Below are 27,056 nucleotides of genomic sequence, written 5' to 3'. Positions count from 1 at the left end.
TGAAGAATTGATGCTTTTGAACTGTGGTGTTGGAGAAGACTCTTGAGAGTCCCTTGGACTGCAAGATCCAACCAGTCCATTCTAAAGGAGATCAGTCCTGGGTGTTCATTAGAAGGACTGATAATAAGCTGAAGCTCCAATACTTTGGCCACCTCATGCGAAGAGTTGACTCATTGGAAAAGACTGTGATGCTGGGACGGATTGGGGGCAGGAGGAAAAGGGGACAACAGAGGATGAGATGGATGGATGGCATCTCCAACTCTATGGATATGAGTTAGATGGAACTCCGGGAGTTGGTGATGGACAGGGTGGCCTGGCATGCTGTGATTCATGGGTTTGCAAAGAGTCGGACACGACTGAGGGACTGAACTGAACTGAACTGAAGAAATAAATCAAGAAATAAATATGCAAGGACTAAACAAACATATAGTTTAGTCAGTAAGTCTGTGTCTGATGCTTTGTAACACTGAGGACTGTGGCCTGCCAGGTTCCTCTGTCCACGGGATTTCCCAGGCAAGAATACTGGAGTGTGTTGCCATTATTTAAAAATAAAGAAAATCATCTTTGAAAGAACCAAATACAAATTTGTAAATACACACACCTAAATTACACATTAAATTAAACTACATACTAAATTAAACTACATATGGATGTGAGAGTTGAGCTATAAAGAAGGCTGAGTACCAAAGAATTGATGCTTTTGAAATGTGGTATTGGAGAAGTCTCTTGAGGGTGCCTTGGACTACAAGGATATCAAACCAGCCAGTCCTAAAGGAAATCAACCCTGAATATTCATTGGAAGGACTGATGCTGAAGCTCAAGCTCCAATACCTTGGCCACCTGATGTGAAGAGCCAACTCATTAGAAAAGACCCTGATGCTGGGAAAGATTGAAGGCAGGAGGAGAAGGGGATGACAGAGGATGAGATGTTTGGATGGCATCACCAACTAAATGGACATGAGTTTGAGCAAGCTCCAGGAGATGGTGAAGGACAGGGAAGACTGACATGCTGCAGTCCATGAGGTTGGTTACAATGAGTCAGATACAACTGAGCAACTGAACAGCAAAAACTACACTAAACACACACACACACACACCTGTTGTAAAACTGAGAAGAAAGTAGAGTTATCTAAAGCCTCTATTCTGCTTACCACATAGCCCAGCTCTCCATCCTACCATGGAAGTTTCCTTCTCAGCACATGCTTTCACATAGTTGCCTAAAATTGTACACAGGCAATCTTGGCTATTTTCACAAGTGCAAGTGTATTTTTTGCATTCCTTTAAAATAAGAAACAAATTTATATTATGAAAATATTCAGAACAGGTAAACTGGTATAACAAATCAGTTCATAACCACTCCTCTTCTGGAAAATATATTGTCTTTGAAACTTTTGGAATTACTTTATGTCTCAAAATATGCAAATTAGCAAATCAAATATTAACTGAGTTTTCCAAGAACTTAGAGAAACTTATTCAAGATTTTCCTCATGTGGGGTTATTTTCTAGTCCCTCTTTTTTGAGTTGGTATGTCTAACAATTGAATAAAGTAATATAATCCAATTTAAACCTAAATGTATGTCTTAATCTACTGAAAATGGCTGCTATTTGAACATTTTTAATATCTGATGCTTTTTTTAGTATTATAAAAATATTTCTCAAAAAGGGCTGTTAATGTTAGACATTCACATACCTCATGATATGGTTTAGGGTCCACAATTGAATGGCAAGAAGCAAAAGGACCACTCAAATCAAGAAGAATTCCACAGTGCCTTTCAGCAAACCGTTCTGGAAGAAAATTAATGCACCCAACACTAGATTAAATATCATAATTTTTTAATTAAAAGAGAAAGTGTGAATTTTTAAAACTATACTCTGCTTTGTGTCTTTATTAAAACAATTGGTTTTTAAAGTGTTATGCTATAATTTGTTATCATGCAAAAAGAAACATGATATAATAAGAAACAAATCTTTATTAGCTTTGGACTTTTATATTAAATCAGTTAACCTTTTTCTGAAGTGCAATTTCTATATAAAATATGAATAAGGGAACCAGATTATTTAGGTAACTTTAGTTTAAAGTACATATTTATGTTAAATTATGAAAGGTTGATGCTGTCACTCCAGGAGGTTAAATCAGTGTTTCTGAAGGTCATAAACTAGACAAAAACACTATCAATAATTAAAATAAAATAATTTCACCTAGCTGCTTAATTGATACTTGATAGATTTATCAATAGTCTTCTGTTAAATCAATTGAAGATAGAATTCTCAAAACAACCATTTAAGTCAAAAATGTTTTGCTCAGTGATTTGCAAATTCTTAAGGATGAGACCATGACTAGCACAAACATTGCTAGAATTTTTTTTTAACTATTTGCTGACTGACTTTTCAAAGTGACCGTCACCAAGAAGCAATAAAGCACAATGACTGAACCTATTAAAAGGACATTGAGGCCAATTATTCTTAAAATTTTGACAAACTTGCAACTAGGTATCAATGCTTTTATGTAAATATTACTAACATCTTATTATTGTTTAATTTTCTGTATTTTATTTTATTAAGTTATATTTAAAACACTGAAAATTGAGTCATTTACATATCTCTCAAAAGTGTTAACATATAGTCTGCTTAACATAAATTGGCTTGGTTTCTTATGAGATGTATATATTTTTTTTACCTATTCTCATTTTATTTTCATTGCAACACCCACAAAATAAAATAATGACAAAAACCATACTGTGTGTATTACCATACTGATGTTAATGCATTTATCAACTCATCTTTTAAATCAAAACAAATAAGTGAAACTTCAGAAGGAGTCACTTTAGTAGTTTATAAACTGATCAGATATTTGTTTCAAGTAAGCAGATTAATTAAAAAATAACAAATTAACATTTCATTATAATATATATTTAACTTACCTTCCATTGCATTCCATTATTTATGAAAGAAGCAACATAAAATGAAGCATATGTTAAAATCAATGACACTAGAGGAACAATTAGAGAAAGACTCGGACTCAAAACACTTGGATTACACCTTATTGAGAACACCCTATCTAAATCTCCATTATCACCATCTACATGAATGGGAATAATAACCTCATCCACGTCCTTTACCACTCTTTGTAGAAATAAATTGAATTATCGATAATATGTATGAAAGTCCTTGGTAAGCTAAAATGTCAGCAGAATCATATAAGTGTACAGCTTTTCCACTAAAATCTCTATTTGGGGTTTGGTATAACTAATATACATGATGAATATTAGTGGTTAGGAGACTGGATCTAACTACAGCTGTACCACGAAGTGTCTCAGCAATTTGGGTGAGTATCACTATTCAAAGAAATGATCCCTTCTACAATTATATAAAATAGAAATAATAATAAAAGAAGTGATGAGTGAAGTCTCCTCTAACCCTATCATTTTAAAACTATGGAGAAACTACGTGGAGGGAAAGAATGGCTAGAGAAGACAACAGTGTCTCTTCCTCCCTCTGTTCCCGAATGAGAAGCCTGTTTTCTAAGAGTGCCATCAGCCAGTCAAATTGTTTCTCCACTGTTCCCTTTAAAGCTGAAAAAGTTCACAAACACTAGCTGAAAAACTGGATTATCTAGTAGTCTCATTATCAGAACAAGTTTATAATTCCAGTAGCAAATATCTAATTACAGTTTGAGGTTCAATAAACATTACCTTTTTCTATACTGATGCATGAAGCAGTGCTAGCTTTAGGACAGGGCATCATTTCCCAAGAACTAGCAAATGCCTGAGATGTCTTTTCTAATATGTTCTGACTTGACATGAAATCATCCTCTGCTCTGTTGTTGTGGGAACCACAGAGTCCTGTAGAAAGCACAGAAAAAATTTCAGCATCTTCTCACCTTTGGATTCATATTCAGTTCTTTGCTCAAATCAAATCATGTATGAGCCACATGAGAGTATGTCTTGGTTAGTCTTTATACATATAAGTAATATTTCATGACATATCAGGTTAATACTGCCATTTATAATTCCAGGGGCACTGAAACACCATTTGACATGAATATTATTTTCTTCCTGTTTGTTGTTGTAACTTAGCCTCCTTTGACAAGGCTTTAGAAAGCATGCCTAAAGTAGAAAGTTTATGACTACACGTATTCAGTTTCATTGTGAAGAGTTGAATCATGTTAAGAGCTACCTGCTTTTCTTATCTGGACCCTTCTGACCCTTAAATTACATTTTTTTGCCTATGTATAAATAAGTGAAAAATGTTCACTGGTTAAGCAAAAGTATCTTGCAAAAACTTAGATGGTTTTACATGAGTAAATGTGGAATTTGCCAAGGTTTCTTTGTTTTGTTTGATATTTGTAATAGTATGTAAAAACTGATTTCTGTAATAGAAAACCTCAGTAAAAGAAAGATAATCTATGAGCAGAAAGACAAGTTGTAATACAACTTGTATTTGGAATTGATTTTCAAAAGATTTATAATATTTTCATCTATTCTTCCACAAATCAGTTTTAGTAACATATTAGCAAATTGATATATAGCATATATTATCAAATCTCACAATAAATCCTTAATTCCTTAAGATGTTTAAATTGTTGAAAACCATTAGGAAATAGATTCTGTAATAAATAAAGCTATCTACACTGTATGTTAGGTTATTTTACTTAAATATGGAAGCAAAGATTAAGTAAAAATATTTTACAGTCTACTATTAATGGAGACAACTGAAAATTAAAACAGATGGTTACACTAGTGCTTTGGAAATAAAAACATATCTATGAGGTATCATATCATGCCAGTGAGAATGGCTGCTATCAAAAAGTCTACAAACAATAAATGCTTGAGAGGGTGTGGAGAAAAGGGAACCCTCTTATACTGTTGGTGGGAATGCAAACTAGTACAGCCACTATGGAAAACAGTGTGGAGACTACTTAAAAAACTGGAAACAGAACTGCCATACGACCCAACAATCCCACTACTGGGCATATACACCAAGAAAACCAGGATTTAAAGAGACATGTGTACCCCAATGTTCATCACAGCACAGTTTACAATAGCCAAGATGAATGGGTAAGAAAGCAGGGGTACATATACACAATGGAATATTACTCAGCTATTAAAAAGAACTCATTTGAGTCAGTTCTAACAAGGTGGATGAAACTGGAGCCTATTGTACAGAGTAAAGTAAGTAAGAAAGAAAAACATCAATGTAGTATATTAACGGATATATATGGAATTTAGAAAGGAAGGTAATGATGACCATATATGCAAGACAGCAAAAGAGACACAGATGTAAAGAACAGACTTTTGGACTCTGTGAGAGAAGGCAAGGGTGGGATGATTTGAGAGATTAGCATTGAAATGTATATATTACCATATGTGAAAAAGATGACCAGTCCAAGTTTGATGCATGAAATAGGGCACTCAAAACCAGTGCACTGGAACAACCCAGAGGGATGGGATGGGGAGGGATGTGGGAGAGGGGTACAGAATGGGGGAACACCTGTACACCCATGGCTGATTCATGTCAATGTACGGCAAAAACCACCACAATATTGTAAAGTAACTAGCCTCCAATTAAAACAAATAAATTAATGTAAAAAATATCTATAGGACTTACCTACAGTATCTGTGAATTGGTTAGGTGGCACAGAAACATACAATTGCATCACAGGAAAAATTTGAATTTGCATTTTTCCATGAAAGTATGTTTCTGCTTGAAGGTATGAGGAAGATGCATTGAAGATCTGTATTTTGTCTGTTAAAGTAATAATTTATATTAATAACAATAATTAATATGTTAAACAGTTTTTATTTCTTAAAATACCTGTATACTGAATATATTTTTAAAAACAGAAACATTTATAACATAGTTAAAAATGGAATAAAGTAATGCATTTTACATTTATAATATTTTAAATGATATAATTAAACTTACCTGAATAATAATAACCAAGGTTTCCAAACTTGTCATTTGTGACTGTTCCATCTCTATTGAACACGTATTTGTCAACTTGAACAGACTAATATTTAAAGAATATTGTTAGTTTATATTAATTTTCAATATGAATACATCTAAGTATAATATTAATAAGTGAACCTGAACTTTTCCCATAAAGCTTCACTGTAATAGACTAACTTATAAATGTCTAAAATATTAAACATTTTAAAGCATTTCTTATATCAATTCTTAAAGGAGGACTATAAAGGACTTTTCAGCCCTGATTTGTAGATGAGGAAACTAAGACCCAAGAAGATAACTTGGATTTCCAAAGGTCAACCCACTTATAAGTAGCAAAGATCAAGCTAGGTACTCTCCCTCCCTATGTAGGTCATCTCCAGTTAAAATGGTAGTTCCAAATACATGAAATTCTAAGCAAATATAACTGTCTTCGTAAAAGGGCCAGAGATTTTAATAATCTAGTAAGTGGAAAAGGTTGACCTGTAATTAGCACCTTACTTATGTGCCTATTTTAATTTTGATATTCGTAAGGATCCTTAGAACTATACAGGTCTTCCAGAGACTTTACCAATCTCATTTATGGTTTTAATTTCATGGTAAAGCCTCTCTTTTTCAACCTCCAAAATTCTGAATTTGTAGAGTAATTGACTCAAGTTTGCTTTAGGAAGCTGATTACTTACCGAATTCAAGAGAAGTGTAACACTATTTAAGCATGTTCCTGACTGACCACTTGGACATGGACGAAGCTCAACACTAATAGACCAATCTTTATCCTGTTAAAAAATACATTTATTAAATGTTTATTAAAATGTCATTGAATATATGCTATTACTCTGTGATTCATTCATAATGCATATTTGCATTTTTAATATGTAAAAGGCTTACATTCAATCAGTCTGCTCTGAATCTAGAAACCTAGTTCAGTCCATGGGACAGTCTAGGATTGACAAAGAGTTTTACAGACGGTCCAAGTATTTTGCATAAGATATAGACTATCTTAAATAGTCTATGATTGGTGGATTCTCTCATTAACCTTTTTTTTTTTTCTTTAAGCTTTACTTTTCGTCTTGTCTCTATGGGAATTGTGCTGCATTATTGAGTCTAATAGGACTTAGAGATAACACAGCTTGTTTATTCTCTGGAAAATCCATGATGTCAACTTAAATCCAAGGAGAGAAGCATTTAATTTATAAACCCATAATATAAGTCATGTCAAATTTTGACTTCCAGTTCTTATTTCAAGATTTAGGAATCTCTAATCTATATAAAGGAAATATTCTATATATTTTTATGTATTTCCCTCTCACTTTGCCTATTCCCTATCCTCATGGATTATGTGAAAAGTATGCAAAAAAGGAAAGGAGATTTGGAAAACTGACTTTTAATAATAGTAATGACATTTTTCAGACACTGGTCCCCATCTCTCACTTCAGGAGTCACAAATTCTACTCATCTTTGCTTCTGACCAGGAAGATTAAGTAAAATTGCTTATCTTGTGCCAGTTAAAGGCATAACCAATGAAATGGAATTTCTCTTTTATTGAAATTTAGATTATTTAAAATTTTAATACTGAAAGAGTTTAAATGTAAGGATAACCTCTATCATACTGTTATAATAAACTGCATAATATTGTTCTAGACTGTTTTCTTTTTATTAAGAAGCCACATTTTCTCCAGCATTCATGAATGGGGCTATAATTAGGCAGAAGATTTAAGATATTTTCAACCTAGCTTCCTCTGTTAATTAATGTCATTAAACCAGAAACTCTTGCATTTAAATGAAAAGATGGGAACAGAACATGGAAAGAGAACTCAAGTGATGAATCAAGTTGAAATCAATCTTTGTTTTGCATACAAAGAGCTTGTTAACAAATATTCAGATGTAATTAATACAAGCTGTAACTTTTGTCTAATTAGTCCTAGCTGTTCTCAGGAAAATCAAGACAAATCATGGAGTCTTTTAGAAAAGTTCCCTTTTACTATTCTCGGTCTGTCCCTGAGAAACCCTCAGTAAATGGTCCCAGTGACTTGTCACAAGTTCTTTAATGATGAAATATTTCCAGTGCTGCCAGGCCTATAAAAAGTTCTAAGAGCAATTTGACCTTCTCATTTTGTTTCCTTTATTAAAAAGAAGATACATGTGGAAAAAAACTAAATATCATATTATGAAAACTAAAATAAATGTAAAGGAATAATGAAAAAAGAGAAAAATATTTTATGGAATGTAAAAGTTTCATTTTAAGCACTGGTGAACACATACAAAGAAAAGTAGAAAAATGAAATCTTTTCCTGATATATTTAGAAAATTAATAGTAATAAAGATTTTGATTGTTTTTGTTTAGCAACGAATTTCTAAGGAACATGGGTAATAATGATTATCAATGTCAACATGTGACACAAAGCAGATACTGAAATACACAACCAATGATTGAATGATTGTTTGTTTTTGTTTTTTTTAAATAGTAAATAAAGTTGAAGATTGTGTTTTAAACTGGTAAGAAAAAGCTTGGTGTCTATATCAGTTTTCTCAAGTATTGCAGACTATTACATACATGGATGGCCAAAAAGTGACAGTTTCCAGGATGGTTGTATTTAACACCATCAAATGTGGTAATCAAACTTCCTTCTATCTTACATCTTCCAGGGCATAATGTTTTAGTGCAAGACCACTTTGCTTCTTGGCATGTGCTGTTAAAATGCAATGGTTATGAAAATGTCATCAATTACATTTTCTTTATGATAAATAGTACAACATAAAAAAAAATCACAACTTAAACTAAGACATCCAGTTAAGTTTTATTACACCATCTTCATTCCCCTCCCAACATCTCAGCCTTGATAAATGTCTTTCAGATGATGGTATCCTAGTAATTTTTTTGTACTATTTTTCAGTCTCTCAATCATGTTTAACTCTTTGTGACCCCATGGACTGTACCTGCCAGGCTCCTCTATCCATGGGATTTTTCCAGGCAAGATTGTTGGAGTGGGTTGCTATTTGCTTCTTGACGAGATCTTTGTAACCCAAGGATTGAATCCATGTGTCCACACCTCCTGCACTGCAGGAGGTTCTTTACCACTGAGTCACCAGGGAAGCTCTAATTCCATTGAACAAAATAATAACTTCTGCCTGCTCTGCCCAGTATAATATGGTCTTCTACAGTGCAGACAGATTCTTACCATCTGAGCTACCAGGGAAGTCATAAGGAGACATATAGCTATTGATTATGTGAAATGTGGCTTGTCAGGACAGAATGAGATCTTCTGTAAATGTAAAATACACGTAGACTTCTAAGAATTAATACTGAAAAAGATGGTAAATTCTCTCAACATTTCATAATAATTTTATGCTGAAATGATAATATTAATATTTGCATATGAAAAGTTGTGTTGTTTAGTTGCTAAGTCATGTCTGACTGTTTTGCAACCTCGTGGACTGTAGCCCGCCAGACTTGTCTGTCCATGGGATTTCCCAGGAAAGTATACTAGGCTGGATTGTAGTTTCCTTCTCCAGGGACTCTTCCTGACCCAGGGATCAAACCTGCGTCTCCGACATTGGCAGATGGGTTCTTTATAACAGCCACAGGGGAAGCCCATATGTAAAGTACATGAATATAATTAATTCCACTTGTTAGTTTCTTTTTGCTTTTTAAAAATAATCAACTGAAAATGTTAAATTATATACGCAGATCATATTTGTGACACGTTATATTTCTCTTGAACCGCAAAGCTACACACATTCAATAAATTATAGTTCTTGTTTTCCATAATTATTATTAATATATTATTATCAGACTAACAGTACATTGCCTATTTACTGAGAAAATATTACAGTAAAAATGATACATTAGCTTTCATTGAGTCAGATTATTCCACCACAAGGACAAAGTACATTCTAGAAAGTCCCTTGAATTCCTGCAGATATTTTGAGTTCCAGAGAAAAGTCATAATGAGGAATAGGGAAAGCTCTCTGGTCAGCGTTTTGTTCCTGAACTTAAAAGTAAGAATCAAGTTATTCAACTAAAAGAGAAATAATCTATACTATCTTTGACACATTAAAATCCACTCTGAATCAAATATAGCTTCACCAATGTAACCTCATATAAAAATTATTTGAAAGGTTTGTTTGTAATTGTATATTTAAAAAATATTCTTGAAAATTAGCACAATTATTGTTTCATTATTATAACCATAATTTTGTATTATTCTTTCCTCTGTTTTGCAACCACCAATCGGTTTACTATTCAAAACATTATTTCAGTTGCTAAAAAACATTATCTTTTAAAGATACACAGAAATCTAATATATTTTACATGAAACACACAAAAATTCCTCAAAAAAATGCAAGAATATAAGCACAGAAAATGCCAAGAGGCTGAATTTTGTTTCTGAAAAGTTTAAGTGTGGATTTAGGGAATTATTTTAAGTTACGCTAATATATTAGTATTATTTCACTATCTATAAAATATAGACAAAGGACACAGACATACCACAGAGAACCACAGGAACCTTCGCGGACTTCTCCTGACTGATATACCTTTCCACTAGATTCACAGGGACAGTCAGACTTCAACACACATCTCCCTTTCTCTCCAATATCATCCAGTAGATAACCTAGAGTACATTATATAAGATTAATCTCAATACTATACTAACATCAGTAAATTCTCAAGCAATGTATTGAGAAATCACTTTTGAGGCTGTCTCAAGTGTAAACATACACTTTAAATGATCATTTCTATTTAAGAAATTTGAAAACTGGCAAGGGTATAGATAACTTTCAGGGCCACAGAGTAGTCCTATTGAGCCCAGCATAGGACTAGGAGATCATCTGTGTAGTATTATAGAGATAGAAATGTACATTAACTTTAAAAGTCTCTCTAGCCCTCCCTTCCTATATGTTAGAAGGATAGATTATGAATAGGTGATAATTCATTCAATAAATATCTTGTTAGAAACAAGATCTCAGTATGACTGTGTAACTTCATTTTCAGATGTTTTACCTTCTGGGCAGGTGCAGCCACTCACACATTCAATGTCTTGAAAAGGAGCCACATTAGAACACGTTGCAGGATTTGAGGGGCCGCATTCTTTGTAGATATGTTTTTCTGGGCAAATAGGTTTTTCTGGAGAAATATAGAAATATGCATACATAGAAATCAGAGGAAAATAAATGTGATAAATATATAACATTCTAATGAGTATCTTTTAGAGTAGGAGTGTAAATTTCAAGATACAGGTTAATTTTTAAAGATACTCAGTAACTAAATTATGCCAATTTCCTATGCATTACTTTATGATACAATATTTAATTTGAAGAAATTGTATATCACATAGTATCATTTTACCTTACTTTGACATTGATATTCTATTTATATTTTAACTTATAAAGATTGAATTAAGTATAAATGAAAAGTATATTTAGATTTAATGAAACTCATTTAGATTTTCTAATTTTCTGAAAGAAAATACTTAACCAGTCAACATACTTTTGATAACTTTCTAGTTATTTTTATGGAGATTTTACAGAGTTTCACAAAGTTATTTACTTTTCCCAGTGACTTTTACTAATTATAAGGTCTATAAAGTCTCTAAGTATATCTTAATACAAAGCACTTATGACAAGTCACTCCACAAAAATGGACCTCAATTTCTTCACAAGTACATGTCAGAAACAAGACCTTTCTTTCACCCATGAGGTTCCTTCCAGGAGTTACTGGTGTTTGAGAAAATTACTTTGAGACACAGCTCAACTTTAAATGCTATAGAATCTTCTTGATTTGGAGTCTACAATACGTTTAAAACCTACCACAAACCACATCAATATCATCTCTCCAGGATTCAAAGGTGCCAGGACCATCTGAGGCACAGAGGCGGGACAATTCTGAGTAAGTGTCACATGTGGATGTTTTGTCTCTACTTTGGCAATACTCATCAATGCAGATCATTTTGTAGTCACTGGATAAAGGGCTAACCTTTCCACATTTCTCAAAATAGGTTCCAATAATTTTGTTACAGAACTGCAAAATAAAACATGAAGTTTTATTAAAACAACAGAAAAATGAGGAATCAAAGGAGTATTTGGGGAAAGATAAGTTCAGAAGGGGGTGTTTGTACAATATCCTGTAGCTTCGAAAGGGAAAGTTCTTGAACACTGATTGAAATGGGGAGTTTTGAATTATTACAGTTCCTACAGTGACTGCCAAGTGAAAACTTCACCTCTGATAATATGTAGTGACTTCAAAAATTGTACCTAATTTCATCCAAAGTTTTTCTAAAGGTGACATGAAGTCCAGAACTCAAGAAAATGGAAAATATGAGAAAAGAAAAGATTATCCATGCCAGAGACTGGGATAGTGGATGATTGAAACCACAACAGACAGAAGGGTATTAGGCCTTTAGATGTCAGTCTGCTTATATAATTGATGAGCAAACAAATAAAATAGACTGATTCTGGGCTTTCTTGGTGGGGGTCATGTGAGCTGCTCTGGAAATAGCATATTTGTTCTCACGTTGGTTAAGGAAATAAAGACATTACTCTCAAACAAAAAAGATTTTAAAAAATTTTTGTAAATTTTAACATGCTTTAATTAACACATAGCTGTTTTCTATTTTAATTATGTTTGTTTTCAGATAAATAAAAAAGCTACTAGCTAGCAAATACACAATTTCCACCAAGTAATCCCAAGGACTACTGATAACATTCTCCAAGTGAGGTATAAAATTAAGTGAAACGAAATCTCAAAGACCTTTTTTTTTAAAACAAACTTTGGTTGGCTAAAAAGTTTGTTTGAGTTTTTCTGTAAGATGTTACAGAAAAATCCAAATGAACATTTTGGAAAACTCAGTATTATTCTTTGTGTATCTTTCTCACTAGGTAACAGGTTCCAAAGAATTGATGCTTTTGAACTCTTGTGTTAGAGAAGACTCTTGAGAGTCCCTTGGACTGCAAGGAGATCCAACCAGTCCATCCTAAAGGAGATCAATCCTGGGTGTTCACTGAAAGGACTGATGTTGAAGCTGAAACTCCAATACTTTGGCCACCTGATGCAAAGAGCTGACTCATTTGAAAAAACCCTGATGCTGGGAAAGATTGAGGGTAGGAGGAGAAGGGGATGACAGAGGATGAGATGGTTGGATGGCATCACTGACTCAATGGACATGAGTTTGGGTAGTCTCCGGTAGTAGGTGATGGACAGGGAGGCCTGGCGTGCTGCGGTTCATGGGGTTGCAAAGAGTCAGACACAACTGAGCGTCTGAATTGAACTGAACAGGCTCTTTTAGAGCAAAAACTAGAATTTTGTTATCTCTAGGCTCAACACAATGTCTAATACATAGTCTTTAATATAACTTTAAATACTTATTCAGCTAACACATTTGAGCAACCAGGAGTAAGTTCTCACACACTGTGCAATTACCACAATAGTAAAACATAATACTACTACAGAGCTCATAATCTCATAGGAAACATGAGAAAAGCATGAGGCATTTTTATAAATCATAAATTCTAATGATTGGCATTGGGTAAAAGAGAAAATAGGAAGTAATTCTAACTGCAAAGATCAAGGAGCACTTCACAAGTAAGATAGCAGATGATCTGATACAACATTATGGCTTAATTTGCTTTGAGAGATGCTGACAAGATGTTGTAAATACAACATCCATGTCAATAAAACATGTTTCTTCTGCCTATACAATGCATACATATCTTGATCTTGAGAATTTTATTCTAGGTTGAAATAAGTATATGTGAAAATTCCTTCAGTCATCAAGTAAATGCAATCTACCAAATTCAACATTCAGAGAATCATGTTAAGTGCAGAAAATTCAAAGCAAATGATGAATATTTTCAAGTGGTGTAGTCAAAATATGATCTGTAACTTTTTCAAAAAGATGATAAAGTATACTGGAGATGACAATTCAGACTTGCTGTCTGGGGCAAGAGTAAGGGAGAAAGAGCAGAAAAGTAGTTCTTATGAACACATTACAGAATTTCTAAACTGTGAAATTCAAGCCAGTCCCGACTGAGATAATTATGGAGAGGTGAAGCATGTCAGTTTACAGGCCAACTAAAACACTATTCAAAGGAAATTAGAATTATTATACTCAGAGGGAGAGGGAGAGGGTGTGATGATTTGGGAGAATGGCATTGAAACATGTATAATAACATGTAAGAATCGAAATACCAGTCTATGTCTGATGCAGGATATGACACGCTTGGGGGTGACGCGCGGGGATGACCCAGAGAGATGTTGTGGGGAGGGGGGTGGGAGGGGGGTTCATGTTTGGGAACGCATGTACACCTGTGGTGGATTCATGTCAATCTATGCCAAAACCAATACAGAATTGTAAAGTAAAAATTAAAAATAAATAAATAAATTAAAAAAAAAAAAAAAAGAATTATTATACTAATATATGCTCTTCCCTGGTGGCTCAGATGGTAAAGTGTCTGCCTACAATGTGGGAGACCTGGGTTTGATCCCTGGGTTGGGAAGATCTCCTGGAGAAGGAAATGGCAGCCCACTCTAGTACTCTTACCTGTAAAATCCTATGGAAAGATATAGTAACTATCATAATGTTTTAGGGAAAAAAATACTTATTTAAGCATCTACAGCTAGACTATAAAGCTGAGAAACAGACCATATGGACATTGGAGAAGAAGCAGTTGCAGAATTATAATAAGGTCTGTGTGTTAAGAAGAGAATGTTGGCTATTTAAACTGAAACCAAAGGGAATATTGCTGAAGTCTGCTATTAGATGAAATATAAATTTATTACCTGTACTCCATCTTCACAAACTTCATAGCTTTTACTAACAGCTTTGGAACAATCACCAGGAATTTTACTATCGGCAATGTGTTCATTGATATCATCTCCTTAAAAAGAAAGCAATGTTAACTTCAAGATATAATTATATATGTACATTAATTTCAAGATAAATATAGACTTGACAATATAAACATTTATTTTAACAATTAATCATTTTTTATACAAAGACAAATTGTTAACTTTAGATTTATCCAAAATCAAATAATTGTAATTTCCTTTTGGGAGAGAATTTTCTTAGACAAATGCATTGAAATCCTACCTGGAGTGCTGTTGAAGTTACCACAAAGACCACAAGTTGGATATTGCTTGTGAAGAGTGAGCTTTAAAAAAATTACATGTATGTTTATAAAATATTGAAAATATCTCAAGACAAAATTTAAACAAATGGAAGACAGAGCCTTTTCATGTTCAATTTTACCTAAGCTGGTTACTTAGTAATTTATCACAGAGTCTTTTCTAAATGATCTGAATTTAGAATTTGCAAAGATCTGACTTCACCTCTTACTGATTGTGCCTTTGGTTAGATTACTTAACTTTTATTACCCTGAATTTCCTGAGTCCCATTATCTGTAAAATAAGATTATTAATATTATGTACTTCAAGGTATTTTAAATATTAGATTATGCTTAGTACTGTCCTGATACATACAGATTTCTCAGTAAACCTTATCTCTTATTTTCCTTGTATTATATTATTTTTATAACTGAAAGTAAAGAACAAAATGAACAGGACTATAAGAAAGTCATAGGTGGACTTACTGAGAGTTTGTTGTTTTTGTCCCACATTAAAGACAGGATTCCTCTACGACTATTCAGAACGTTATGTTCTCCATATTTTTTAATGTGAATCAACTTATTGTTATATGGTATCTGTACACTGAAAAGTATAAAATACAGTTACACATAAAAGATAAGAACAGCATTATTGCATCAAAATTTTTCTGATAATTCACGTTTCTATATTTAGTATCATAAATAATACTGCTGGTAAATATTAAAGGTTTTTCTAGTCATTTCAGAAGGGGCACAATGACTCTTTTCTGATTTTGGGAATACTTTTAAGAAACAATGAATAAATCTTTGGGGCTCTGGAGAAATGAACAAGAAGAAACTGGCTCATTATAAGAATAAAATGATTCAATAATTTGAAATGTTCATAAGTAGCCTATCATATGTCATTTTCTTATCCTGAAAAGCATTCAAATACCTCATCCCTTCCAAACATAAATTGCTACTTCTAAAAATAATGGCCTAAGTTTCGGTGTATTGTGAAACTTCAAATTTTTTTTAGCATTAAACATACAAATGAAAGTTGAAATATTCTATTAACAGTTTCATTGAATATACATGTTGCCCCAAATCTAGACTCAAAACAGTCAAACAACAGAACTGCTCTTTTTTTTTACCACCTTGTTATAGGAATAAATCCCATATACAGCGAAGTCTTACATATGTAACAAGATTTTTTTCTAAATGTCAACATGAGCACCAAAATAGGAAAAGAGTAGTATATCTTCCCCAATCAACCTTTTTTCCCCCTTTTTTGCTCAGGTTACTTCAAAATATTTTACATACTTTATTTAAAACACTATGACATTTACCTTTCACCATTAACTAAAAGTATATCACCAAAGATAGAGACATCATTGTTGTCAATTATAACTGTTATTTTTTCAATCTCACTATCATTGTTTCGCTTGATCTCAATATTGAAATCTCCTCCTGATTCAACACAATGACGGCAGAAAGTATACGTGCATGAAGACTCAAAGGAAAATACATGGCCGTTGAAAGCTTTATATGCTCCTTTGCCCCAAGTAGAAGCTTCACCTACAAAATATTTAAAGTAAAATATTCATTATTATTTAGAATAATATTAATATTTAGATATTAATTAATATTAATAATATTATTTAGAATTAGTGCAGCTTCCATTTTTTATTTTTTCACTGTTTATGTACCAAGAAAAAACTTCACTGAAAGGTACTAGTCTTACATCCATCTTAAATCTATAATTTTCTTTCCTACATACTGCAAAATGTGTTAAAAGTAATACCTGAATTCTTGGAAATACCCAAAGTTGGCTATTTCTGCTAAAACAAAAGAAGAAAAGCATCTTGTTTCCCCATGGGAAAGGGAAATTGTCTCTACTGTGGGAGAGGATATATGGAGGGAAGCAGGTCTGTTTGCTTGTTTGTTTGGCTTTTTATAGAGATAATCTTTCTAATGTTGTCTGAGTGGGTTACCATTAATATTAGATGTGTCACAATTAAAAAAAAATTTTAATTAAGTAAAATGTGAAAAAAAAATTAAATAAGTATAAATAAGGATATTCTTTCTATACATATATATGTGTATGAATATATGTGTGTGTATATTTGTATGTATGGTGTGTCTAGGTGTATAAAACAAATAGATGATAAAACAAATAAATTTTAAACTAGTTTCAAATTTTCTTTACTTCAAAATCTCATTAGGTACTGGCTGATGGACATATAAATGCATATACAAATTAGAAATAAATCTATTACTTACCAATAATTGCATTTGTTTCTGAGTATTTTGGCGTTGCTTCTGGAATATGGGATCCTTTTTCTATTCAACATAATAAACAGATTACTTAAATTTCTAATATGTATTGGCTTTAAATATATAGAATATTTGGTCTTCTGCATGGGAATTTAAAAATTGCTATTGAAGATCATCCAATGGGTTTTTTTTATCCTAAATATATAATTTCATTTTGTGATGCTATGATTTGCCAAAGTCATATGCATGATTATCTCTGAAGCCCATATTTTTCTTGTAGCAATCAGCTACAGTACGTTCAGACATCATTAGCAGTTTATTCATTTTGGGTCATGGACAGTTAATAATATGTGCTGCACCCCTTACAGAACTATTTTTTAAACTTCAAAAGTAGAACTTGGTGGCCTATTTTTACTGGAAGATACTACCCAAACAGGTCCAAGACAGATTTATTAAACCAGTCTACTGTCTAATACTAGTAACTCAATTATCCATATATTAAAAAATCAATTATCCTGATCAAAGGGAAAAATTCATAACCTTGAAACTTGGTTTCCCATAATCCTTTATTTCCAATGCACTGACTATATGTGACCAAGTAAACACATGAAATCTTAGAGCAAGGTCTAAAAGCAAGCAACATAATATAGCAACAATTTTAAAAAGTGAATACTTTGATAGAATTTTAAAATATTTTTCACAATACCACTTAATGTATATCTTGAGGCCACTTCTCTTTATTACAGGCTGTCTAACCCAAGTTAGGCAAAAACAGATTAAATTCTGTATTTATTTTTAAAATCAACCTTTAAATACTATATCTAAAATGATAAATGGGAGGTTGTGTTGTTTTATTCAGGATCTGTTAAGATACAATTGAATGTTTCTTATTCAAAATTTGTTTCAAATATCCAATTGGTCATCTAAATTGTGGTATTCAAAGAGAATAAGCACTAAGAATTTCAATATTGCATGAGAAACATATAATAATATCAAGTTCCAGCAAATCAATAATCAAGAGAACATCTTATAAATACACTTTAAAAACTGAACATTAAAAATCAAACTACCTGGAGTGCTGAGTGATCCAGATGTACTGTAGTCAGATGAACTTGTGATACCTAATTAATACAAAATGATTAGGCCATTTCTGCTTGTAATTTTATCTGGTAAAATATGAAAAGTATATTTTAAAATCTGATATATATATCAAAGATATAAATTCATCAATGGTGATGATAGGAGACTTAGAGCCACATGATGCTATATAAGAAAAAAATTTTTATCAACTCAACAACCTACTGGAGTAACAAAATTATAAGCCTCACTACTAAATGAACTGATACCAAATTAATTGTTTTCAGATCAGTTGCTTAAAGCTTGTTCAAGGAAAGAGAAAAGGGTTGGATAGACAGAGTTCTAAGTCTGTTTTTCCAGTTTCAACCAAACGTACTCTCACTGTGAATTCTCTCACACTTGGGAAATCTAGGTACCATTTCAACATGTCAAGTGCATAAAAGATTCAGCATTCATAGAAACTGGAATTATTAAAATTACTAATCTAGATGAACTGAGATGTTCAATCTCAAGATGTCTAATGTCAAGAGATCCAGAACCTGCCATTTCAAGCGCACTAGATTTAGTAGCATTAGATATGCTACTGGGGAGACTATTAATTAATAAAAGTCTATCACCTAATTTGGAAAATTGAAAGCAGCTGAAAACTGACATCCAAATAGCAGAAAAATCTCAAATGGGCAACCACTCCACAATAGAAAGATAAGAGATAATTACCTGTTAGTACATTTCTCAGGAACAAAACCTAATAAATTTGAATACTTAGGCTAATGGCAGCAGGTCTGGGGTTCAGAATTTCAGTGTCTCTTTAATCATTTGTATCAACTGTACTTAAGCAAAATAATAAATTATGAAAAAGTTCAAATATCTGAGTTTCACTGAAGTTTTGACCCCAAAATGTGTGTCCAAAGCTTAAGAACAACCCAAAATAAAATTATTATTTCTGTATGACCAAACTCATTAATAGTTGGCTTTAACTGAGACCAACCATTACTACACCACACTATATTTTTTGCTAATTATATTTCATTTTTAAAAAAGGTATTAATCCTAAATTTGAGTTCTAAGTATGAATTGTATTTTTCAGTTACTCATTGCTAACTTCATCAAAATAGTTCCCATAGCATATTAAGTGTTACTTTAACAATGTGCAACACAAATTTTAATACTATTTAATCTCATGCTTCCATTAAGTGGAAATAATAAATTTTATGAGATTTTCAAAAAGGATGGATCTTATTTATTCTTCTCAGGAATGGACCTGTTAAAAAATACTTAAGCCATCAAGGCCAGATGAAAAATACAAAGTTCAAGCCCAACAAATCAACTGCCACTCTTCCACTTATGCAACTCCAAATCAATTTCACATAAAGGCAACAAAAACTATCCCACACCAATATATTCACAACCACAAAACTACACCAACATTGTACACATTCCACATTCTACACCAACATATTAAATTACTTTCATCTGATATCATCTAAAGATATTTTGTCATTTTAGTACTTTGCGTTGCTTTTTATATTTTATTAAGAAAAGTTAAAATTTCACTATTTTATTTATAATTTATGTTAGAATCCTGCCTTTTTAATTAACAGAAATAAACCTCAATTCTCAAGTCAGGGGAACCAGATCCAATAACATCTTTTCCAGCATCACAGGTACCTGTACCACTAATGCCAGTTTCATCAGATATGTTTGATCCAGAGGTACCAACACCAAGTCCAGCTTCACCCTTGTTTCCTTCACCACTTCCAGAATTAGACGACCAAACGTTTCCTCCTAATGGAAAATCAATGTGATTAAAGAAATAAAGAAGGAAGCAATTAATTTGGATTTCTTGGGAGTAGAATCCAGGTTAAGATATCTGAGCCACTGACTTCAGATCTAGGACTCAAGTATTCAGCCCCAGCAGATCTACCACTACTCTTTCCATTCCTACCAATTTACTGACTCTAAATCCCTAGTGGTCAGATGACTTCAAACAGAATCCTGAATATTCAGAAATGCCACTAAAATATTCAGCCTCATTTCTTGGATTCTTTCCAAATACAAAATGATGTCAAAAGAATTATTTCAAAGCATATCATGATTTAGAATTATTCCATGCAAAGACATTAACCATCAAAACCTATAGCACTAGAACTAGAGTCCAAAGAGCCACCTACTCCATTTCTAGCAGTCTATACCACTATGATCACTGTCACCAAATCAATCTGAACCAGAATCTCCAAAACCAAATTGAGTTCAGCTCTCCTTTTCTCAACTTCTAAAGCTAGAAATCTTTCCCTCTAGTGGAAAAATTAAAATGTTATTTTAAAAAATAAGGAAAATTTGAAATGCATTTCAATTTTACTGAAAGAATCCAGGTTAGGAAAATGCCCGAGTCAGGGGCATTGGTCCTGAGATTCATGGATCCAGGCCCAATGGACATTGCCACCCCATTCTATCAATCCACTGCCTCCAAATTCCTTCTGACCAAAAGGTCAGGCATCAATCCAAAATTTCCAAAATTATCACTACTTGTTCATCCCCATTTCTTACACTAGTACTCCTACCAGAATATCAAAACTTTGTCACCAAAATATATTTAATAAATGTTATGATTCAGAAACTTTTTTCCCAAAACTTTTTACTTCAAGTCCAAAATAAAAAGATTCATGCTTTTGAGCTAGCAGAAAAATCAAAATATTATTAAACAAAATAATAAATATTTGGAACTCAACTGGATTTCTCAGGAAGAAGACTGAGAGGATACCTGAACTACTGGCATCAGAGCCAAAGCCTTTAAGTTCGTCCACAACAGATGCACTGCCACTCAAGCCATCCCCTCCAAGTTCATTGATTTCCAATCCCCGTTGACCAGAAGACCCTAAATTGGATTCCAAATTTTCAGAGCTATCACCAACATAGGTACTAACACTTCTCAAACTGGTGCCACCTGCAGAATATAAAATGGTTGTCACAGAGTTTATTGAGAATATTTTATGATTCAGAAATTTATACGTGCAAAAATGAGATATCAATACCTAGATCACTGGAAATGGATCCTTCAGATCTAACCACTCGATTTCCTTCAACTGTTTTGCTACTAAAGTCACTGTCACCAAATGAACTTGAACCGGAAGCTCCAAAACCAAGTGCAGCATTGACCCTTCCAGCTCCAACTTCCCAACCAAAAGACCCTGTTTCAACTGATGAAAAAACAAATCAAGATGTTATTAAAATTTAATCTTTAATAATTAATTTGTTGTAAGATATTATTTAAATAAAAGTGTTTCCACCACTTAATTTAATTAACTTAAAATTTTCCAGAATGAGTCTTGATTGGAATACCTAAGCTAACATGAGATCCAAGATCTTTAAAGCCAGCCCCAACAGATGCAGTGCCACTCAAGCTATCCCTTTCAAGTTCATTGATTTTCAATCCCTGTTGACCAGAAGACCCTAAACCAGGCTCCAAATTTCCAGAGCTATCACCAACAAAGGTATCACCACTTCTCAAACTGGTGTCACCTGTAGAATACAAAATGATTGTCACAGAGCATACTGAAAACATTCTGTGATTCAGAAACTTGCATGCACAATAATGATGTATCAATACCTAGATCACTGGAAATGGATCTTCCAGACCTAGCCACTTGATCTCCTTCAACTGTTTTGCTACTAAAGCTGCTGTCACCAAATGAACTCGAACCAGATTCTCCAAAACCAAATGCAGCATTGCCTCTTCCAGCTCCAACTTCCCAATCAAAAGACTCTGTTCCAACAGATGAAAAAAATCAAAATGTTATGAAAATTTAATCTTTGTTAATTAGGTTGTTGTGAAATGTTACTTAAAGAAAAGTGTTTCCACTACTTAATTTAATTAACCTGAAATTTTCCAGAATGAGTCTATATTGGAATACCTCAGTTAATGACAACAGATCCAAAGCTTTTAAATCCAGCCCCAACAGACGTACTGCCACTCAAACTACCCCCTCCAAATTCATTGATTCCAAAACCCTGTTGACCTAACCTGGAATCCAAATTTCCAGAGTTATCACCGACATAGGTATTCAAAAGTATTTTAACCAGTTAATTAATTTAACCAATTTAAAATTTTTTTCTGGAATGAGTCTCAGTTGGAATACCTAAGTCACAAGCATCCAAAATCTATGGATTTACCCCAAGCAGATCCCTTACTGCTAATTTCACTCCAGTCAGCTCTACTGATTTCCAATTTCTTTTGACCAGATGTCCCCAAACCAAATGCTAAATTTCCAGAGGCATGGCTACTAAATTTAGCCCCTCTTCCTATGCTAGTGCTGTCTGCTGAAGTTAAAAAAAGAAACTGTCACCAGGGAATATTTAAATGCAACTTATGAATCAATACTTTTTATATACAAAACCTAAATAGTAGTATTTATATCACCAGAATTTGATTTTCCATTGCTCCCTATTTTTTTTAAGACCACTGACACCAACTCCACATGAACCAGAATCATCAAGATTAAATCCAATTTAACCCTCTTTTTTACCATCAAGTCCAAAATCAAAAGGCAAATGGAAAACTAAATGGAAACTTAAACTGTTACCAGAAGAAATAAACAAAGGATGTAAATCATTTATGTTTTTTCTTAATGAGTCTGAATCAGAATTCATAAGTTATTAAAGAGAGAGCTAAAGCCCATGAATTTATGAACAAACTTCTTACTATTCATTCTATTTCCATCAGTTTTCACATCTTTTAAGATAAATTGCTCTGACACAAAAAATACCTATAATTGCTGTACTTTAATGAACCTCAGTTATGTCAATGACTTTAATTTCCAAATATAAATTGATATTTATCTACAACTTCTGATTATTCAAAATATAATATAAAACAATATAAAAACCATTTTGAAATAAAAATTACTGTAACAAAATTTAACACTTTTATTTTGCTTATCACCTTCTAATTCTTGACCATAGATATACACATTGACAGTTTCAAACATTCTGACATTCCTTTCAGGACGATCAATTCAAATATGAGTAATAGAACTTAAAAATTCAAAAAATCATACAGAAACGTGAGACCAAAAAGTTTTCATTTCTTATGACAAAACTTGGAAACAAGAGAGTTTAAGTGGCTTTCCCAAAGTCCACAAAAGGTTCATAGGAAATATAGAAACTGGATTTCTTCATTCCAAGTCCAAGACCCTTCATAAAAGCATTCATTCCACTTGCCTCTTCACTAAAATGTTTAAATTTATTTCTGTTGATGAAAGCACAGATCCTTTAAGAATCAAACGTAGTTTAAAAACCTAAGCACAGGAATTGAAACTGTAATCAGAAATCTTCCAGCAAACAAAAGCCCAGGTCCAGACAGCTTCACAGCTGAATTCTACCAAAAATGTAGAGAAGAACTAACACCTATCCTACTCAAACTCTTCCAGAAAATTGCAGAGGAAGGGAAACTTCCAAACTCATTCTATGAGGCCACCATCACCCTAATACCAAAACCTGACAAAGATCCTACAAAAAAGGAAAACTACAAGCCAATATCACTGATGAACATAGATGCAAAAATCCTTAACAAAATTCTAGCAATGAGAATCCAACAACACATTAAAAAGGTCATACATCATGACCAAGTGGGCTTTATCCCAGGGATGCAAAGATTCTTCAATATCCACAAATCAATCAATGTAATACACCACATTAACAAATAGAAGAACAAAAGCCATATGATTATCTCAATGGATACAGAGAAGGCCTTTGACAAAATTCAACATTCATTTATGATAAAAACCCTCCAGAAAGCAGGAATAGAAGGAACATACCTCAATATAATAAAAGCTATATATGACAAACCCACAGCAAATATTATCCTCAATGGTGAAAAATTGAAATCATTTCCCCTAAAGTCAGGGACAAGACAAGGGTGCACACTCTCACCACTACTATTCAACATAGTTTTGGAAGTTTTGGCCACAGCAATAAGAGCAGAAAAAAAAAATAAAAAATAAAAGGAATCCAAATTGGAAAAGAAGAAGTAAAACTCTTACTGTTTGCAGATGACATGATCCTCTACATAGAAAACCCTAAAGACTCCACCAGAAAATTACTAGAGCTAATCAATGAATATAGTAAAGTTGCAGGATATAAAATCAACACACAGAAATCCCTTGCATTCCTATACACTAATAATGAGAAAATAGACAAATTAAGGAAACAATTCCATTCACCATTGCAAGGAAAATAATAAAATACTTAGGAATATATCTACCTAAAGAAACAAAAGACCTATATATATAAAACTATAAAACACTGGTGAAAGAAATCAAAGTGGATACAAATAGATGGAGAAATATACCATGTTCATGGATCAGAAGAATCAATATAGTGAAAATGAGTATATTACCCAAAGCAATCTGTAGATTCAATGCAATCCCTATCAAGCTACCAATGGTATTTTTCAGAGAACTGCAGCAAATAATTCCACAATTTGTATGGAAATACAAAAAACCTTGAAAAGCCAAAGCAATCTTGAAAAAGAAGAATGGAACTGGAGGAATCAACCTACCTGACCTCAGACTATACTACAAAGCTAGAGTCTTCAAGACAGTATGGTACTGGCACAAAGACAGGAATATAGATCAATGGAACAAAATAGAAAGCTCAGAGATAAATCCACACACATATGGACACCTTATCTTTGACAAAGGAGGCAAGAATATACAATGGAGAAAAGACAATCTCTTTAACAAGTGGTGCTGGGAAAACTGGTCAACCACTTGTAAAAGAATGAAACTAGAACACTTTCTAACATCATACACAAAAATAAACTCAAAATGGATGAAAGGTCTAAATGTAAGACCAGAAAGTATAAAACTCCTAGAGGAAAACATAGGCAAAACACTCTCTGGCATAAATCACAGCAGGATCCTCTATGATCCACCTCCCAGAATATTGGAAATAAAAGCAAAAAATAAACAAATGGGACCTAGCTTTTGCACAACAAAGGAAACTATAAGCAAGGTGAAAAGACAGCCTTCGGAATGGGAGAAAATAATAGCAAGCAAAGCAACTGACAAAGAATTAATCTCAAAAATATACAAGCAGCTCCTGCAGCTCAATTCCAGAAAAACAAAAGACCCAATCAAAAAATGGGCCAAAGAACAAATAGACATTTCTCCAAAGAAGACATATAGATGGCTAACAAACACATGAAAAGATGCTCAACATCACTCATTATCAGAGAAATGCAAATCAAAACCACAATGAGGTACCATTTCACGTCAGTCAGAATGGCTGCAATCCAAAAGTCTACAAGCAATAAATGCTGGAGAGGATGTGGAGAAAAGGGAACCCTCTTACACTATTGGTGAGAATACAAACTAGTACAGCCACTATGGAGAACAGTGTGGAAAGTCCTTAAAAAACTGGAAATAGAACTGCCATATGACCCAGCAATCCCACTTCTGGGCATACACACCTGAGGAAACCAGAATTGAAAGAGACACATGTACCCCAATGTTCATCGCAGCACTGTTTACAATAGCCAGGATATGGAAGCAACCTAGATGTCCATCAGCAGATGAATGGATAAGAAAGCTGTGGTACATATACACAATGAAGAATTACTCAGCCATTAAAAAGAATGCATTGAATCAGTTCTAAGGAGGTGGATGAAACTGGGCCTATTATACAGAGTGAAGTAAGCCAGAAAGAAAAACACCAATACAGTATACTAACACATATATATGGAATTTAGAAAGATGGTAACAATAACCCTGTATGTGAGACAGCAAAAGAGACACAGATGTATATAACAGTCTTTTGGACTCTGGTAGAGGGAGAGGGTAGGATGATTTGGGAGAATGGCATTGAAACATGTATAATATCATATATGAAATGAATTGCCAGTCCAGTTTTGATGCATGAAACAGGGTGCTTGGGGCTGGTACACTGGGATGACCCAGAAAGATGGGATGGGGAGACAGGTGGGAAGGGGGTTCAGGATGGGGAACACATGTACACCCATGGTGGATTCATGTTGATGTATGGCAGAACCAATACAATATTGTAAAGTAATTAGCCTCCAATTAAAAGAAAATACATTTATATTAAAAAAAAAAACAGACAAAGCAGAAAATAAATAAAAATCTCTCCCATGAATTCCTCTAACACTAAATCAGAATTGGTCAAAAATAACTATCAATTCCTGCTTTGCTAATTGATTGCTTTTTCTGTCAAAGAAGAAACTAAGAAACAAGCTAGATTTCTGTTTCACTTGCAGCAAAATTGGGGCCAGCTAATCCATTTACTGAATTCACAAAAAATCCATTTTAACCAGATGCACCCCAATAAATTCTATTTTTATTTGATGCAATGTCACCAAATTCTGTACCACCAGAGACACTGTTGGCAAGACTATATGCTGAGCTGGTTTTCTTTACCATACAAAAATAATCATTATCAGAGAAAAGTTACATTCATTCATATTGTAAAAGAAATTAATCTACACTCATTGCTTGAACTAGGTCTTCATTATTGTTTTGAATGTATCATCCCTTCCCCTCCACATATCTTTTCATATATAATTACACACCGTATAATCAGAGATGGGCATGGCAACCAATTTACCATGAGGTTTGAGAGAATTCCATAAGAAAAGTGGGATGCACTGGGTTCAGAGTTCATTT

General features: G+C 33.2%; 1 protein-coding gene across 1 annotated transcript in view; it reads right to left on the bottom strand.

Moving 5' to 3' along the window:
- Positions 1 to 27,056, bottom strand: part of MUC19 (mucin 19, oligomeric) — a 76,581-nt gene that overhangs the window by 33,185 nt on the left and 16,340 nt on the right. Inside the window, 21 exon segments of the mRNA XM_040233941.1 lie at positions 1,152 to 1,278; positions 1,691 to 1,785; positions 3,693 to 3,842; positions 5,608 to 5,745; positions 5,926 to 6,010; positions 6,630 to 6,722; positions 8,501 to 8,636; positions 10,436 to 10,559; positions 10,949 to 11,071; positions 11,755 to 11,965; positions 14,723 to 14,820; positions 15,033 to 15,093; positions 15,532 to 15,649; positions 16,374 to 16,602; positions 20,047 to 20,163; positions 21,140 to 21,322; positions 21,411 to 21,583; positions 21,723 to 21,897; positions 22,015 to 22,160; positions 23,293 to 23,350; positions 23,353 to 23,409. Coding sequence (XP_040089875.1) covers positions 1,152 to 1,278; positions 1,691 to 1,785; positions 3,693 to 3,842; positions 5,608 to 5,745; positions 5,926 to 6,010; positions 6,630 to 6,722; positions 8,501 to 8,636; positions 10,436 to 10,559; positions 10,949 to 11,071; positions 11,755 to 11,965; positions 14,723 to 14,820; positions 15,033 to 15,093; positions 15,532 to 15,649; positions 16,374 to 16,602; positions 20,047 to 20,163; positions 21,140 to 21,322; positions 21,411 to 21,583; positions 21,723 to 21,897; positions 22,015 to 22,160; positions 23,293 to 23,350; positions 23,353 to 23,409 — 2,697 coding nt within the window.

The sequence above is a fragment of the Oryx dammah genome, unplaced genomic scaffold (assembly GCF_014754425.2).
Source record: "Oryx dammah isolate SB20612 unplaced genomic scaffold, SCBI_Odam_1.1 HiC_scaffold_29, whole genome shotgun sequence".
Classification (NCBI taxonomy): Eukaryota; Metazoa; Chordata; class Mammalia; order Artiodactyla; family Bovidae; genus Oryx; species Oryx dammah.
This window is presented reverse-complemented; position numbering and strand designations above follow the sequence as displayed.